This window comes from Artemia sp. Qi Xiang Cuo, chromosome 1 (genome assembly GCF_049724085.1).
Source record: "Artemia sp. Qi Xiang Cuo chromosome 1, ASM4972408v1, whole genome shotgun sequence".
Lineage (NCBI taxonomy): Eukaryota > Metazoa > Arthropoda > Branchiopoda > Anostraca > Artemiidae > Artemia > Artemia sp. Qi Xiang Cuo.
The window spans coordinates 61,048,329-61,064,952 of NC_142794.1; the positions used below are offsets into that span (position 1 = coordinate 61,048,329).

The following is a 16,624-nucleotide window of genomic DNA, read 5'->3' on the forward strand; positions in this document are numbered from 1 at the left end:
GTTATTGTGTAACGTTTTTCCTACGTCAGCTGCTCAAAGACATATTATACCAATTGATAAGCATGATATTAGTAGAAGGGCCTTATTGAGTCCGAACGGGACTCCTTATATGGGCATAGAATACTGACGGGACTCCAAATAAGGGCATAGAGTCATTAGGGAGAACACGTGGTTAATGGGGTCAATGACCTCTTTTTCCAAGGTCGATGTTGTTGTTGTTGTAACTGCACGCTCTCAGCGAATGTCAAGGTCGATTTATTTGATGTTGTTGTTCAAGCCAAATGTTATGAGTTTCCCGGAAACAGTTAGATCACATGTTTCCCTTCTCAGCCAATCAGAGGGCTTGTTTACATAGTAGCGGCGGAGTGAATATAAAGAAAGGATTTTTGCTATAGTTTTATTAGTCTGTGAATAGAATTCAAGGAGTGAGAAGAAGAACAGTTTGACTTTACTCATTTGGATATATATTTGTGATGGCGATGAGTGGAATGTTTACCCTATTAGAAGTTGATAGTGGAGTTGATGATAATAGTACAAGAGCACCAAACATTGCGGTGGAAATTACGAAAGGATTGCGGCTTTGTCTGGAATGGGATGCAGTATATGCAAGATATGTGATATCCTTGAGCAAATTTAAAATGGAGGATCAATTATGTTTTGCCGCTAAAGTTGATATAGCACATGTGAATAGACTTCAATGTGCTTTAAGTGCATTGGTAAAACATATTGAAGACAATAAACCAACCAGACCTTGGTTTCACCTATGACTATACAAAACGAGAAAGAAAATAGTCAAAAATTGGAAGCAAGTCATCGCATGGATATGAAGGGTTTTGTTGAAGGACGCATGACATAGTGAGTCAGTTGAGTTGGCAATGATAGGCTGTTCAATTGATGAAATTCTATTAGTTGAAGCAGATCATAAAACTTGGTTGTTTCACCGTCCAAACTAAAGCATGAAGTATTGCGTGTCTGATCCATTACCTGTAAATTAAATTAGCCATTAAATAAGTTACCTGGGAAAAACTAATGTCATGAGATATTTCTAGCGAATTACATGATAAGTAAGTTTAAATTTCGTGGGTTCAGGAAATTAGGGGTATTTTTCTAGAGGAGGGGAAGGGTAGTTAAAAAATACGAGGTGATTTTTTATGTTATATTTTTCAGCGTAATTTTTTGAGTTGAGTATTGTCCAGCTTTCGAAGCAACTTTTATGATTGATTAACTGCGCCTGTAGCGATTCATAACTCTCGGGGTATTGGAGAACAGCGTGTCCCAAGCCAGGAAATGAAGAGTGTTGGGCGGTGGACTAATCGCCTATCTCCGTAAAAACGATGATTTCGAATCAACAATATGCTACCTCGGGTCTGATTTGACTTTACAGATGATGACCACAGACCATTAACGGATACGTCTTCTGACAACAAAACAACCCATTTGCCTTGTGTTCCGGAGTGCCAGGACTATTAATGCATGTACTCAACCTGGTCGCAGACAGGGAGTAATTAAGACTTCCGATTCATATAACCTTGGAAAAAGAAGCTCTATCGGAAGCCACATTTTCAGGTTTTGGATCTATGCATGCAGATGGACATGAAGTCTTCTTCTCTGGAAATGAGAGGAAGCATGAAGCTGGAGTCGCCCTAGCTTTAAGTGATTAAGTGAAAAATTCGATGCTCGAGTTTATGCTTGAAGAAGAAAGGTGATCTTAATGCCAAAGTTGGTAGTGATAATAGCTATGCACCAGAACTCCTAGAGACCTGCATTTAAAATAGAAGCAATGTATACGTATACATTATAGGCATGTGCGTTATTTCCATTTGTGGAGGGGGGGGGCAAATCAAGGGGGTATGGTGAAACCCATGCAAGACAGGGAAGAAATAAGATCAAGCTGGATCAAGCTTTATTGTGATAGTAATGCCAATTCTTACTATAAGAATCACCTCAAGGCCAAGCAAAAAGAAATCTAGAAAGCTGTGAAGTGGTCCAATAAGAGTGACAGACGTTGTAACAGTTCGTGGTAAGGAGTAAGTCTTTTAGTGTTTTAAAAAATAGAGTTGTGAGAAAGAGTCTAACTTTAGCGTAAAGAGCGAGGCGTTGAGGAGGGTACAGCCCCTTTCATATATGGAATAATTTCTGTTCGTTTTAAGTTTTAATGTCGCTCCTTACTTTCAGTAAAAAAAAATTTTTCAATTTAATTGGGGATAAAGGCAGCTGAAGCTGAGGCAGCTGCCAGTAAAGGTGATAGTAGAACAGTGTAACGCATCAAAAAGAGAACTAGTGGTGACTTTCGCAAGTCTGCAAGTGCTGTTGAAAGTTAAATGGGTAAATTATTTATGAGAAAAGAAGATATTGATAGCAGATGGAGAGATTACTTCAACGAAGTACTCAACGTTTCTCTCCCTCCCTAGCCCAAATCCCATAGTACCTCCGTCCCGATTGCCACTCTATCAACTTGATACCAACGCTGAACCCGTAAGTCTCCTTGAAGTCAAGTCCGTACTACGAAAGCTGAAGAATGGCAAGGTTGCCGGAGTTGACGACCTACAACCTAATTTATTGAGATATAATCACGACCTTAGCGAAGCCTATTCATGAAATATCGAATCAGATTTGAGAAACTGACAGTGTTCCCAATGACTGGAAGAAAGGTGTCATTGTTTAACTTTTTAAGAAAGGTCGTATTCAGTCAAAAATTGACGTGATCCTGAGAGAGGAGCAGCACAGTTTTCGACTGACAGATCGTTTGCTAATCTAATATTGAGTTTAAAAATACCGGTTGAAGAATTAAAGGAATGGCAGACAGATAGAATAGTATGTGTTTATTTACTTCCAAAGACTTTTGATTATGTCCATAGAAAATTACTTTCGAGAACATTACGACACTTTTGTCTCCTGGACAAGATTATTTAATGACGATGGAGACCTGACAGAATGGTTCCAGGTCATTTCCGGTGACAAGGCTGTATCCTCTCTCCTGTTCTGTTCACGATTCTTATCGACTTACACGCTTCCGGTAAGTCATTTTGTGGAGGGATTCAGTTGAATAAGAGCCACACTGTCTTTGATGGTGATTTTACTGATGACATTGCGCTCCTTTATCGTCTTCGAGAAGACATACAGCCGAACAGCTCAGAACTCTTAAACACAGCTGCACAAGTTGGATTGTCAATCAGTACTAAAGTCATGCGCAACAACGTCAATGCAAATACAGACTGGCCATTGACTATTGGTTCCAATGAATTAAAGGAAGTTGCAGAATTTAAGTATCTTGGAAGCATCACAAATTCTGAAGGAAGTCTGGAGCACAAATTTACTATACCTATTTCTTATGCAGGTAATAGTTTTAACAAGTTATGTATGGTCTGAAGAAAGCCCTGCATACCCTCTGAAGCTCAAGCTCCAAAATAGTTATGTCTAATTTGCACTAATGTATGGATGCGAGGCTTGGGCACTTACAACAGCTTGAGAAACGTATACAAGGTTTTGAAAATAACTACCTCCAATACGTCCTGGGAATACACTGGTCATGCAGAATTATGAACGCTTTCGTATATGAAAAAAACAAAAAAACAAAAAAACAACAAAAGAACCATTGTTGGTTCAGGAAATCCAGAGCAGTAGAGAGAGGTATTAAAGCAACACGGCACGTAACATCTGAATTCTAGATGCCAGGTGAGGCCAGGTGAGGCCTGCTCCAACTTCAAGTTCACATGGTTCGTACAGGCGATGGCAGGCTCCCCAGCGATGTATGATATTGCCCCCCCCTGGTAATATAATACGCTGACGGCAGAAAGCGACGCTTGACCAATACTAACCAGGCGGGAACATATTTTGTGGCCCTGCGGTCGAAAGCTCTTTAGAGGTGATCATTGAGAGGCACCTTTGTTGCCTTATGCACCAGCCGGCATGGAAGGAACTAAATTTAAGTCTAAATAAATAAGTCTAATTAGAGCAAAGATTGAAGGCGTATTATTTGAAACTTGGAGAAATGAAAGCTCGTATCAGTGGTTTTCCCAATGCTATGCTGAATCGAAAAAAATGTACTAATGAATAGCATTAGCAGATAATATTTGAGAACAAGCTAAAGTTCATCTACCGCTTCTCAAACAGAGCTCTCGCTATTTATATCGTCCATTTCTGTAACGCAAGCGTGACTTTAAAATCGACGATGAAGCTGAATCATATACTGGCGTCAATTGGGGATCGTGGCGGGGGCATTGGCCCCCTCCACAATTTTTTACTCTCTCTAGATTTTGAAAAATACCTACTTTTTTGGTATTTTCATTGGAAATGGCTTTTTTTATATCTTCACTGAAAATAGTTTTTTTTGGGTATTTTTAGCGAAAAAATTGCCCCCCCCTCCGTAGTGTTTTAAAAAGTATGGTTTTCTCCACCCTCTACATTTCCGTCAATTGACACCACTAGGATCATCGAAAATCTTAGCTTTTAATTAACAGATACCACTATAGTGTCGCTCAGACATGATAATAAATCACAAAGGATAAGACTCTAAGTCGCGTAACTGTCTGACACCTTCAATAACTATAATGTGTATACCGCGGAATAATATTACACGGATAAATTAATTAGTGCTGGTCAAGTAACATTCAGCGAATAAAATATTATGTAGCATCCGCCCCCGCAAATATTTTAGAAAAGTCATTTAACCTTCAATTATCGCTTTCATTTTCCTGTAGGTCATTTAACTACAATTCCCCATAAAACATTTTAACGGTCGAATAAATATAGAAAATAAGATACCCAAACGCCATAACCTACAGCCAAAAACAAAAGAACAAAATTTCAATTTAAAGCAGTTTGAGTGTTTACTGCCGCTTAAAGAAAACTCAACTTTAACAACCGAAACTAAATTTTAATAACAGCAAGAAGTAGCTAAAATAGAATTATTTATTTTTATAAATGTAAAGGCGAGAGCTTTAATTAATCATTTTGGCATTTAAACAAGGAAGAAGCTTCAAATTTAACGCTCGAATACGTATTTCACATAGAAAGGTTACTAATCCCGAGTTACGCTAGTAAGAATAGGTAGTTCAACATAATAGGTAGTTCCGCTTACTGTATATATTTCAGACGGAATATAATCCGTAAAATCAACAAGTCTCTCTCGAGAGGTATAAATCACGTTTGCGCTAAACACGTCCTATATGGAACCCCTTCACTTCTTTCCTGCGTTGCTCTACTTTTCCAAATGGTGTTCACAAAAGGAATAGTTTCTTCTTAGTTTTCAACTGCCCGTTTTACTCCTCTCCTTAAAACGAAAAAACGCTTAAATGAATGTTCATCATACGGGCTAATAGCGGTAGCTCCAACTTTTGTAAAATTTTTGGGAAGTTGATAATGCCTGAATTGATTGATAAATGTTATATGCCACAACATCAATTTTGGTTCCAGAAAGGAATAGGGTGCGTTCATGCACTGACAGCTCTGTCGTCAGTTTTGATTGATGTTGAAAAATCGGGAGTCATTTGTTCTAGGGAGCCATGATGTCAGGTTCGATAATTCGTTAATTCATGCCCATATCCTCACTGAACTGTACAAGCGCTGGGTCAGTACTTGTATTATTCGTATTTTGTATGATATGTATACTCGTTTAATTGTCGTAGTTAATTTGCTTGACATAATGATTACAGAGATAGTCATGCCTGATAGCCGTGGAGTAAAGCAAGGTGCGCCCTTACATCCCCAGTCGCGCTTAATAACTGTATTCCGGACGTACAATCCCAAGCGGCTACCCCTTGTATTTTAGAAGGTATATTTGTATCTCTTATTGTTTACGCAGACAATGACTTCAACCCCAGCCAAACGGTACTGGCATTTGAGAAAAGAATTTCCATTTTGAATCGAGAATATTTCATGATAATTCTTAAGTCTAACATTGAAAAGTCAGAAGTGGTGCTATTCAACTGGAACCCAGTTCCCAAATGATATAAAGTTGATCTTGATGAAGTACCCGTTGCTCCTAAACCAGATATGAAATATCTTGACCTCCCAATCGGCGATGAGCTCCTCATCCGTCATTTCCAGTGCCTATGGTAGCTTAGTATCTAATAAACTTCGTTTTAATCATCGGCTAATAGCTAAATTGTATATTTCACATTGCACTTCAAAATGCACTTCAAAGTACCTTGCAACTTTTTGGCGTAGCTTCTCGCCAATGGAACTAAAGCAACTCTGGATACGAATTTATTACCGGTATGCTAAATATCGTCTCAGCCTCCCACCCTGGCCACCTGGCCAACTTATATACTTATATTGAACAAATAGCCCAAAAGATTAAGTAACGCTCACCTTATAAAGCTAATTTACGTAATTTGAGATACTTGCATATATTAATGCGACATACATATTGCCTAGCAATATAAAACTGAAACACTATATTTTACTTTGAATCAATTTTATGTTATGAAATTTTGAAATCCATATGTTTCTTTTTGTATTTTGAGGCTGAAACTTTTTCTTACCTGGGTTACTTGGGCATGATGAACTCCGAAACCATATACATAGGATAGGACGTAAATTCCAGCTTTGCTCCGATGTTCTCTGACAACGAAAGCCCTAAGAAAATAATACAAAATTTAAATAAAACAGAAGAAAAAACGAAAAACAACTAGAAACTTCAATACATATAAGGTATACAATATGTTATACCCGTCTTCATTGGCGCCTATTATTAAGATAGAAAAAAAATCTTTTCAAACACTTCGTGGTAACGAACTGTAAGTAAGGAGCGACCCGACTCAACAGTCACCTAAGTTCTAAAGAATTTTGATACCAATAGATACATCAAAAGAATTGCCTTTTTTATGCTGATTTCAAATAGATAAATTTCATTAAGTTTAGTCTTGAACATCAAAGTTTATGAGCCTGAAAAATTTTTCCTGATTTTGGAAAAAAGAAAGAAACACCCCCTTAAAGTCAAGTGATCTTATTGAAAATCACAACATCAGATTCAGCGTATCAGAAAACCCTACTGTATAGGTTTCAAGATCCTATTGGCAAAAATGTGGAATTTTCTATTTTTTTGCCAAAAGAAAGATCACGGATGCGTGTTTATTTGTTGTTTTTTTTTCTTTTTTTCCCAGGGGTGATCGTATCAATCCAGTGGTCCTAGAATATTGGGAGAGGGCTCATTCAAACGGAAACTAGAAATTCTACCGCCATTTTTAAGTGACCAAAAATTGGAGGGCAACTAGGCCCCTTCCCCATCCTTTTTTTCCCAAAATCGTCCGATTTAAATTTTGAGACAGTCATTTTATTCATCATAGTTGAAAGGCCCAATAACCATGTCTTTGGGTATTACATGACCCCCCCCCCTAAAGCCCCAGGAGAAAGGTCTTTAAATTACAAAATTTGCCAATTGTTTGCGCATAATATTTATTTTTGGGATTTATGCATAGATCTGTGGGTGTGTGGGGGGAGGGAATTTTCTTCTGGGGGTTTTTCCACGGGGGAAGTTTCTATGGGGAGGGAAGTTTCCATGGAGTGAACTTGCCAGGGGAAATTATACAGTGGGGGAATTTGTCAGAATTCTTATACAAAATTATTTTTATATGTCTTGCTTTCTCTTTTCTGTCTTACTTTTACGCGCGGAGTGGTTAAGAATAATTTTCCGGGGTAAATTTTCACCAGGATTGAATTGTCTAGAGGATACTTCCGTGGGGAGGAGGTTTCTCCGTGGAAGTAGGGCCAGATTTAATGGCATTATTTAAAAACTATCAGAAATTAAATTTAAAAAAACAAGTTTTTTCATCTGAAAGTAAGGAACAACATTAAAACTTAAAATGAACAGAAAATATTACACACATAAAAGCGGCTGCCCCCTCCTCAACATCTCGCCCTTTACGCTAAAGTTTGTATTTTCTCCCAATCCTTTAAGAATGACTCCTGAAACACAAGGTCCGTGTAATTAGAACAATAAGACGCTTTTTAAAAGTACTAAAAGACTTCAGCGTAAAGAGCGAGGTGTTGAGGAGGGGGCAACGGCCTTTATATACGTAGTAATTTCTGTTCATTTTAAGTTTTAATGTTGCTCCCTACTTTCGGTTGAAAAAACTTGTTTTTTTTTTATTTAATGGTATCAAGGGCGAACATCCTTTCGTCCTACATAATCTGTTTCTCTTACATTAACATAAGCAATCTGGTCTTTCTTTTTGTCTTACTGGTCTTTTGCCGAACTAAAACTAAACTACCATAATGATCCAAAAAATAATCGTTTCTTCTGGGTCCTCAAATTCTAATTAGGAGTCGTGATAGTCACTGTGATTTTATTAAGCTCAAAAGCCAAGAAAATGTATTCTATTGAAATACTTTTTTTTTGTATTTTAGGACATAATCTGGAATCTTTCGAAGTTTTATCAAATTCAAAAAATTAGAAATTACTTTCTATTAATTGGCGTAATTAGAGGAGCCCAAAAATTATAAAACCGTGCTCATTAACAAAATTTTCAATCTGAAGATTGAAAATGTTTTCATTTCTGTACTGTCGTTATTATTGTGAATGCCATGTTATTTAAGTTTTTAATTTTCAATGCTTTGGTGAAAAATAGTACGAACTAAGGCCGCATTTAGAAGAACACTCCGGGATATAATATCTGGTATGGCAGAAGTGATAAAAAAAGGAAAACCATATCACATTTCCAGTAACTTTATGTAACATACCAATTTATTGCAATTCGTTTAAGTGTCCAACTCGGTGTATTTATAATAATAATAATAATAGTAATAAAAAACCTCCAACATTAGGGCGTATCTCTTTTTTTTTTAATTATTACAGGTTTCACGGCTCCATCACAAATGATGATTTGCCGCTAGTCCTGGTAGTTACCTCTTTTTGTAGCACTGACGTACTTGTTATACCTTCTCTTGGATGCGTCCAGGGAAGAATTTTTCGTGATTACCTCTGCCTGCAATCTATTCCATGTGGCAACCGATCGCCGGGTGAAAATCGTTTTGATATATTCTTGGCGGGGAGTACCCTGCTCATCGTAGTCTTGACGAGTTGTACTTCGGCGAGTTGATTGCAAGGGCTTTGCTTTATCAGGAACGAGCGTCGATAGCTCCTCCGATGGAGGGTTATACAAGTACTTATAGAAAACCGACATGGAAACCACATTGAAACGTTCCTGGATCAGCTGTGGGGTTTTAGCTTTCGTGTTGCCAGAGGTTGCTGCTCTATTTTGAATATGTTGGAGTGGAGCGATGTGGCTTTTTGGAGCACCAGCGAAGAGAGGACATGCATATTCCATGACAGGTCTGATGCACGAATTGAAAAGTGGCAGAATAGAATCATCGAATCATCCGTTTTGATCTAATGCTATTTTCCTATCTTAAAGAATTCTCAATATCTTTCTCAGGAATTGGTATTTATAAGTGATAAATTCCATGTTTATTTTCCTAAGCATGGCCAAATATATGCATGAAGTATTTTTCCAAAAAATACATATTGGTAAATAAAAAATAAACTGTCACACCCACTCTATTTTCTAAAGAGTCCTATTATAAGATCATAGAAATAAATAAAAATATGAATGGCATATAGTTTGAAACAGCTTAGTTATCTAAATTAAACGTTGGAATCGGATTTTATTTATCTCACCTGATTTATTCAAAAACTTAGTTTTTAGTTTTCTTTCGAAAACGACCTCTGTTGACACGACAAAATTTATTTTTGGCCAGATTACAACCTATAAAGCCAAATATGCTCAGGAAGGGTTAAATCGTTGTAATATGTATTTGTAAAAAAGATATTGCCTTTTTTATTACATAAGAAACCGCTCTGTGGTGCCTCTGTTTTTCATTTGAATACGTCCATATCTTGTTTTAAAAACCCTTATCTTGGGACGGAAAATTAGTTCATGTCAATAAGACATGAGGATTCGACATGCAGATATTTCCATTAGTGTACAAAATGATAAAAGTTTTCAATATACAAAATTTTCCAATGCATTTATTCCGTTGAAAGACAAAAAAATAAACATACTCAGGAGGCGCATAGCTCTTTATTAAGGCAACACGATAAGGTTGTCTTTAACTTAATTGGCTAAAAAAATGTCCTGGAAAAAAGAGGAATTTTGCAGCCTTCAGCAGAACTCTTCTTCCGTTTCACGACCCCCTTCCAGAATTTCCAGAATAAACATACCATAAAAAAGATGCCAAAGTAGTTGTCTTGTACCGCAGTATCTTAAATTACCCAAGCAGAAAGCCTATTATGAAAGCCTATTACCCAATATCATCCTATTTGATAATTTATTCCCTTTTCTCAATTCATGGGATCTATCAAGGTTAATCCTCAAAATTACCGATTTCGATTTAAATTAAGCGAATAATTAAGTTGCTCGCTTATCTTCAAAGAAGGATGCATAATAATTACATAATAACTGAAAATTCGTTCAGACATGAAAACTGTCAAGCTTAAGAAATGAGTTCTTTACTTACCCGTCGACGAGACCTGATGTAGTTAATAGATGTGCCGCTTCTTCCCTAGACATCCCACTGTGAAACCAGGGCTGTTTCATGTGAATAGCTGCTTCAAGACCAGTAGTGGCTTGTTTAATACGGATGACGTTTGGAGATCGAGGAGTAGAGGAAGTGGGTGCACTCTGACCTAAAATTGTAACGTACGTTTTAAATTAAAACAGTATTTAGCGAACATAAAAACGGCACGACCTAATTCCAATTTAAATTAGTTGTTATTTTTTTCTTTTTTCATGGAATAGAAAACTAGTCATATCTTCATTTGGTCTCCCCATAGCTATATGCTAAAATAAAGATACGCAGAGTGGACATAGTTGAATCCGGCCACACAGTGGTTCTAACAAGAAAACAAGGATGGTCTTGACACTAGAATCCATCTTTATACCAATCTAAAACCAGACTAGGGAATTGAGATCTCTTCACAGGATGTTTAGCATATAAAAATTTCAACATAGTAACATGTGTAATTGATTCAGAACAAATGGCTACAAGAAATCAGCAAAACAATTCTGAAAAGCTAATATCTAAGCTCATTAGCATTAACCCGGGCCATCGCGGGAAACAGACACAAAAAATGTGGTGTGAAAAAGATTGAGCAGAATCAATGAGCGTTAAGAAAGCTGCAAGGAACAAAATTTAAAAGAATGAGGCAAAGTAAAATCTTAAAAAACTTCTAAAAAAATCTTAAAAAAATGTTCAAAAGTAAAAAAAAGAAATCTGGTCAGATTTTTCCCAAGAGAAAGACCGGAATGTTTCACTCTCTAAAGTCCACCGGTTTAGCATTCCCAATACATAGAAGTGTTGGACAAATCCAATAGACACTCATTTTGATGGCAAACGAAAAGACAATTAAAAACAGTGAGGGGAAAGAAACCCTGTCAAAAACCTCTGAGATAACTCCCTAACAACTTGACAGTAGACCACTGAAAATTTACAAACTCTATGACGAGACGATTTTTTAAAAACAGCTTGATAACTCCGTTCACTTCTGAAGAACTTCAAATCTGCACCAAAAGGGTGAATTCAAAATCCACACCAGGACAAGACGAAATAACTTACAAATAGTTAGCTGAGGCAGATGACAGGACGTGAAAGCATAACTAAAGTATATAACGCAGCTTGAAGTCACAATGCGGCTTCAGGGATTAGGAAACAGTTGGTAATGAACCGAAAAAGAGAACACAGATAATCTGCAGAGTCAGTGCTGTCCTATAGACCAACAAATAATCCCACATTTTCAAGCTGGCTTCCGTAAAGACCTAGGCACAAATGATAGCTTACTTATCCCAGAGAGCAAAATCAAACGTGTCCTCATGGAAAGGTAAATCCTTCTTGTCGTACTGGCACTTGACCATGTACAAAAGGAGTCGATGTAATGCATTCTATGGACTTTCTTCAAAATTCTATATACTTCATCGTGAACTTTCTCCTACGAAAATATAACAGCGTGCGTAACAAGATTAACTATCAACGGAAAAAGAAGAAACCATGGGTGTCCCACAGGGATCCCGTCAACTCCTCTCCTATTCAGATTCTTGTTAGTAAACTTGTTTTTTTTTTTTTTGAGAATTTAATAAGAAAGGGTGCCTATGTAGGTAATCTTCATCTTTGGCGTGCAAAAAGCAACAATGACGACCTGCAGACTCAGTGCAAAAAGCACTAGATGAACCTTACCATTTTTTCAAAGGAATAGGCATAAAATGTCACATGAAAAATCAAAGCTAATAGCATTCCACAGAAAAAAGTATATCACCTTACCTGCGACAAGAATATACAGATATATTTCAGATTATAAAACTCAAAGAAAGCTTCTCGGAATCACAATTGACCCAAGATTAACTTGAAGGCCACATGTGAGGGAGGGTAAAAAAAATTGCTGACAGAAAGTTAATATTATAAAGAGAATGGGTGGCATAGACTGGCGAAACCGTCTAAGATTCTTTTACAATTTTACTTCCAGTACACAAAAGCCAAAACGGACACGGAATAGTAGCATACGAAATCTCTGCATAAGATCAGCTGTAAATCTAAAGCAAGCTTAAAACATCACTCTTAGGATTGTCTTACATTACTTCATATCCTCTGGAAAGGCAAGAAAATTATCGGGAATTATAACTACAGCCGATAAACGCAACAAAATCATCCTTCAGTACTATACAAAAATTCCGTCATACTTCAGTGTAACTCCTGAAACTTCTCCATGTGAAATGATCCCAGTCCTGACTTATGTCTAGCGAGATGAAAAATAAGAACTCAAAATGACTCCAGTCGGATATATAAAGAATTTCTGACTGTAAGAACTGGATATATATTCCGACTGGTCAGCAGCAGCTGTAATTCCTCAATTTTCGTTAAAGATAGGCTAGTCAAATCAATTGCTGGTGGCCCTTCAATTCTCACTGCCAATGTAGTAGCCATAAATAAAGCTTTAGAACCATTGAGCAGGCCAATTCTATACAAACTGGCATTGTTGTTTTCAAACATGAAAACGTTGAAAACAAAATGAAAACGTTTTAAATCTTCAGATTGAAAATTTTGTTAATGAGCACGGTTTCATAATTTTTGGGCTCCTCTAATTACGCCAATTAATAGAAAGTAATTTATAATGTTTTTAATTTGATAAAACTTCGAAAGATTCCAGATTATGTCCTAAAAAACAAAAAAAAAAGTATTTCAATAGAATACATTTTCTTGGCTTTTGAGCTTAATAAAATCACAGTGACTATCACGACTCCTAATTAGAATTTGAGGACCCAGAAGAAACGATTATTTTTTGGAACATTATGGTAGTTTAGTTTTAGTTCGGCAAAAGACCAGTAAGACAACAAAGAAAGACCAGATTGCTTATGTTAATGTAAGAGAAACAGATTATGTAGGACGAAAGGATGTTCGCCCTTGATACCATTAATATGCGACTACATAGAATGGATATATGCGACTACATAGTTACTGCAAGAGGGATTCCAATAACAGCACCAATTTTCAAACAATTTATTACAGCTGCTGCTGACCAATCGGAGAATATATCCAGTTCTTACAGTCAGAAATTCTTTATATTTCCGACTATGAATTAATTTAGTCATTATCTTAGAATGTAAAATTTTCGCCACGACTTCGCAGAATATACTTTATCCTAAAAATCTTAATTTATTTTCAATAATTATTTCTGTTCGTTTTGAGATTTATCAGGGGTATTGTTTCGGGGGGGGGGCAAGAGGGGGGGGGCAGTTGCCCCTCCAAATACTTTATAGAAAATAACTACTATATAGCCCATGCGCCTCGACTCTCCTTATATGGACCCCTCTTGCCCCCCCCTCATTAAAAATACTGGAGCTACTCCCCTGTCTCTTATGACAATCTTTCTGCTCGTGTTAGGTTTAAACCTGGCTCTTTGCTTTGAAGAATTTTTTGGAAAAACATCTTTTATTTAATTCTCTTCACCGTTTCTTTATGCTCACTTCAAAATAAATAGTTTTTATGTAGTGGAGTAATAGCACGCAGAATGGATATGCGACTACATAGTTACTGCAAGAGGGATTCCAATAACAGCACCAATTTTCAAACAATTCATCTTTTTTCACAGTTTCAACGAGACTACCTGCCCTCTTTAAACAATTTCTCAGTTTTATCATAAGCACTTGTTACACTAATTTAAGCTAAAAATAAAACCCTAGCTAAGTTCATGCTCAACCGTGCAAATCTCTCTCGAGACAACAAAACATGTGAAGACATACAAGAGGTTTTTTTTTCTTTTTAATATTTTTAAATTTAATTTATAATACCAGACTAATATGTCTAGTATCAGACAGCTGGTGTTGTGCTGCATTTATATAATAGCATTGACATTGAATTTTTGTTTGTTTTTTGTCGTTGGTATTTTTAGTAGTCTACCGACTTGTATCATTTAATAATTTTTTGTTCTTTTTCAGTGTTGACATACTTATGTTATCAGCTATGGATTTCAACAAATATATTAATTGATGAAAACCACAATTTTTGAAATGCATTTAATATCTTTTCCAAAGATTTTTTATAAATTTTAAAAACCCATTTTTTAGCGCTGAAACACTGGCGATAACAGACACTGCTATAAAAAATAATTGCAGATTAATTTGCGATTGCAGATTAATTTGCGATTATCTTTTTTCGCCGTTTCAACGAAACTACCTGCCCTCTTTAAATAATTGCTCAGTATGATCATGAGCACTTGCGACACTAAGTTAAGCTAAAAATAAAACCCTAGCTAAGTTTATGTTCAGCCGAGCAAATCTCAATGGAGACACCAAAACATGTGAAAAGAGCTGCAAGAGGTTTTTTTTTCTTTTTAATATTTGTATATGTAATTCATAATATAAACATAATAAGTCTATTCTCAAACAGTTCGTGTTTGTTTTATTGCTTGATGTGCTGCATATATTTAATCGCATTGACCTTGAATTTTTGTTGGTTTTTTGTCGTTGCTGTTTTTAGTAGGCTACCGCCTTGTATCATTTAATCATTTTTTATCTTTTTCAGTGTTGACGTACTTATGTTATCAGCTATGGATTTCAATAAATATATTATTCAAAATACGCTTAAATAACGTGCTTACGCGTACGAAATTGATGAAAACCACAATTTTTGAAATGCATTTAATATGTTTTCGAAATATTTTTTATAAATTTCAAAAACCTACTTTTTAGAGCTGAAACACTGGCAATAACGGGAACTGCTATAAAAAATAATTGCAGATTAATTAGCGACACAAGAACACCTTGAGATCTCTCGTCTCTTCCCATCATCCACTATTAATTCTTTACAGATAGGCATGGATCTTTTTTTTTTTTTTTACTTGAAACATAAAACAACAAAAATACCGACTTAAGCCTCCGGCCTCAAATTAAATTGTAGCGAATAATAGTATTTTTGTGATCCAAAAATGTGTTGGAAGTCAATGTTGCCAGACATAAGATCCAAGACGTTAAATGTCAATTTTCGGTATACTTGAACGTATTTTTTTCATTTTTTTTTTAGCAATGAGACACTGGCAATTACGGATACTTTTACACAAAATATTCAAGTTTGCCACTCCTACCTCTTTCATTCTCTTCAACGTCTCCCACTTATCTCTGCTTTTCCTCAGAAATTGACGTGTTATCACCACGACCCCTGAAAACAAGAAGATAAGGAACGATGGTAGAGCAGAAATTTGCAATAATCAAGTTCAAAGTTCCGTTTATTTCAATAAAAGAGCAATAACAAAGACAATATCCCAAAGGGCTCAATGGCCCGTTATTTGGATAATCAGCATCGAAATATGAAAACAGCCCCGTCCCTAGAGAATGTTTAGAATAAAATGTAAGAGCACTTCCCTTAATAAAAAAACATCCAGAGCATTCTCTGGCTTAATAGCCAAATTAACCCCCTTTCTTAAGATAGAATAATAAAACATTAAAGAGCAGTACATTTCCACTATATTTAAAATAATGAATTTAATTTTATAATCTTAACTAGTAACACATTTATAACTAATACCAAAATTTTATGAAGCAATAATCATGATCAGACATCCATGGTGAAAAATACCTGAATCACAAAATGATAATTGCTAACCCAGGACTGGTAGTCCAAAACGTGCTAAAACCTAATTGAAAACCATCGTATGTTTACTATTTTCCCCTACGACAGTTTTCCAATTCAGACCCGGACCACCTATGACAAAATATCAGGAGATCCCTAAAGAGATCTTGCGGACCTACGAGAGTTCCCTAAATGGAGCTACCGTACCTACACAGACGAAAAGATAGAGTACAAGTATCATATCTCTTTTCCAAGAATTCTAAATGAAATTGCTTATCTAGCTTAAGGGCAAATTTGCAAACGCTTTTCTTTTTCTTGGTTAACATACGCTATATATATTATTGTTCAATCTTTATGGATTTTTTTGCAATGTTTTAATATTTACTTAATATTTACTTTAAGTTACTAAATAAAAATATGTACGGTACATGTTTTTTTAGTTTAATTATAGTTCTATATTATTGAAGTTTTAACCAAGGTCTCTTGAAATTTATAGTCATAAAAGAAGAATTCTTGTAGAATTACTTCTATAAATTAGTAAGAAAAAAAAAAATCAGTAACTTAAAAA

The 16,624-nt window shown here is 36.0% G+C and overlaps 1 protein-coding gene across 1 annotated transcript; it reads right to left on the reverse strand.

The window, feature by feature from the left end:
* Positions 1-745: 745 nt before the first annotated feature.
* On the reverse strand, positions 746-15,275 carry LOC148956553 (growth factor receptor-bound protein 14-like). Its single transcript, XM_089091162.1, has 4 exons — positions 15,173-15,275; positions 10,459-10,627; positions 6,486-6,579; positions 746-984 (listed from the first exon to the last, which is right to left on the reverse strand). The coding sequence occupies exons 1-4, from the start codon at positions 15,273-15,275 to the stop codon at positions 811-813; spliced, it is 540 nt and encodes a 179-aa protein (XP_088947288.1). The 3' UTR covers positions 746-810.
* Between the last annotated feature and the right edge of the window lie 1,349 nt (positions 15,276-16,624).

What these genes read in the sequence shown, in the direction of transcription:
- LOC148956553 (XM_089091162.1), bottom strand. Translation starts at nt 15,275, where the DNA reads ATGGGAAGAGACGAGAGATCTCAAGGTGTTCTTGTGTCGCTAATTAAT. An exon ending in CAGTGTTTCAGCTCTAAAAA is followed by an intron (nt 10,628 to 15,172) that starts GTAGGTTTTTGA and finishes TTACAATTTTAG; the next exon opens with GTCAGAGTGCACCCACTTCC. An exon ending in ACATCAGGTCTCGTCGACGG is followed by an intron (nt 6,580 to 10,458) that starts GTAAGTAAAGAA and finishes TTATTTTCTTAG; the next exon opens with GGCTTTCGTTGTCAGAGAAC.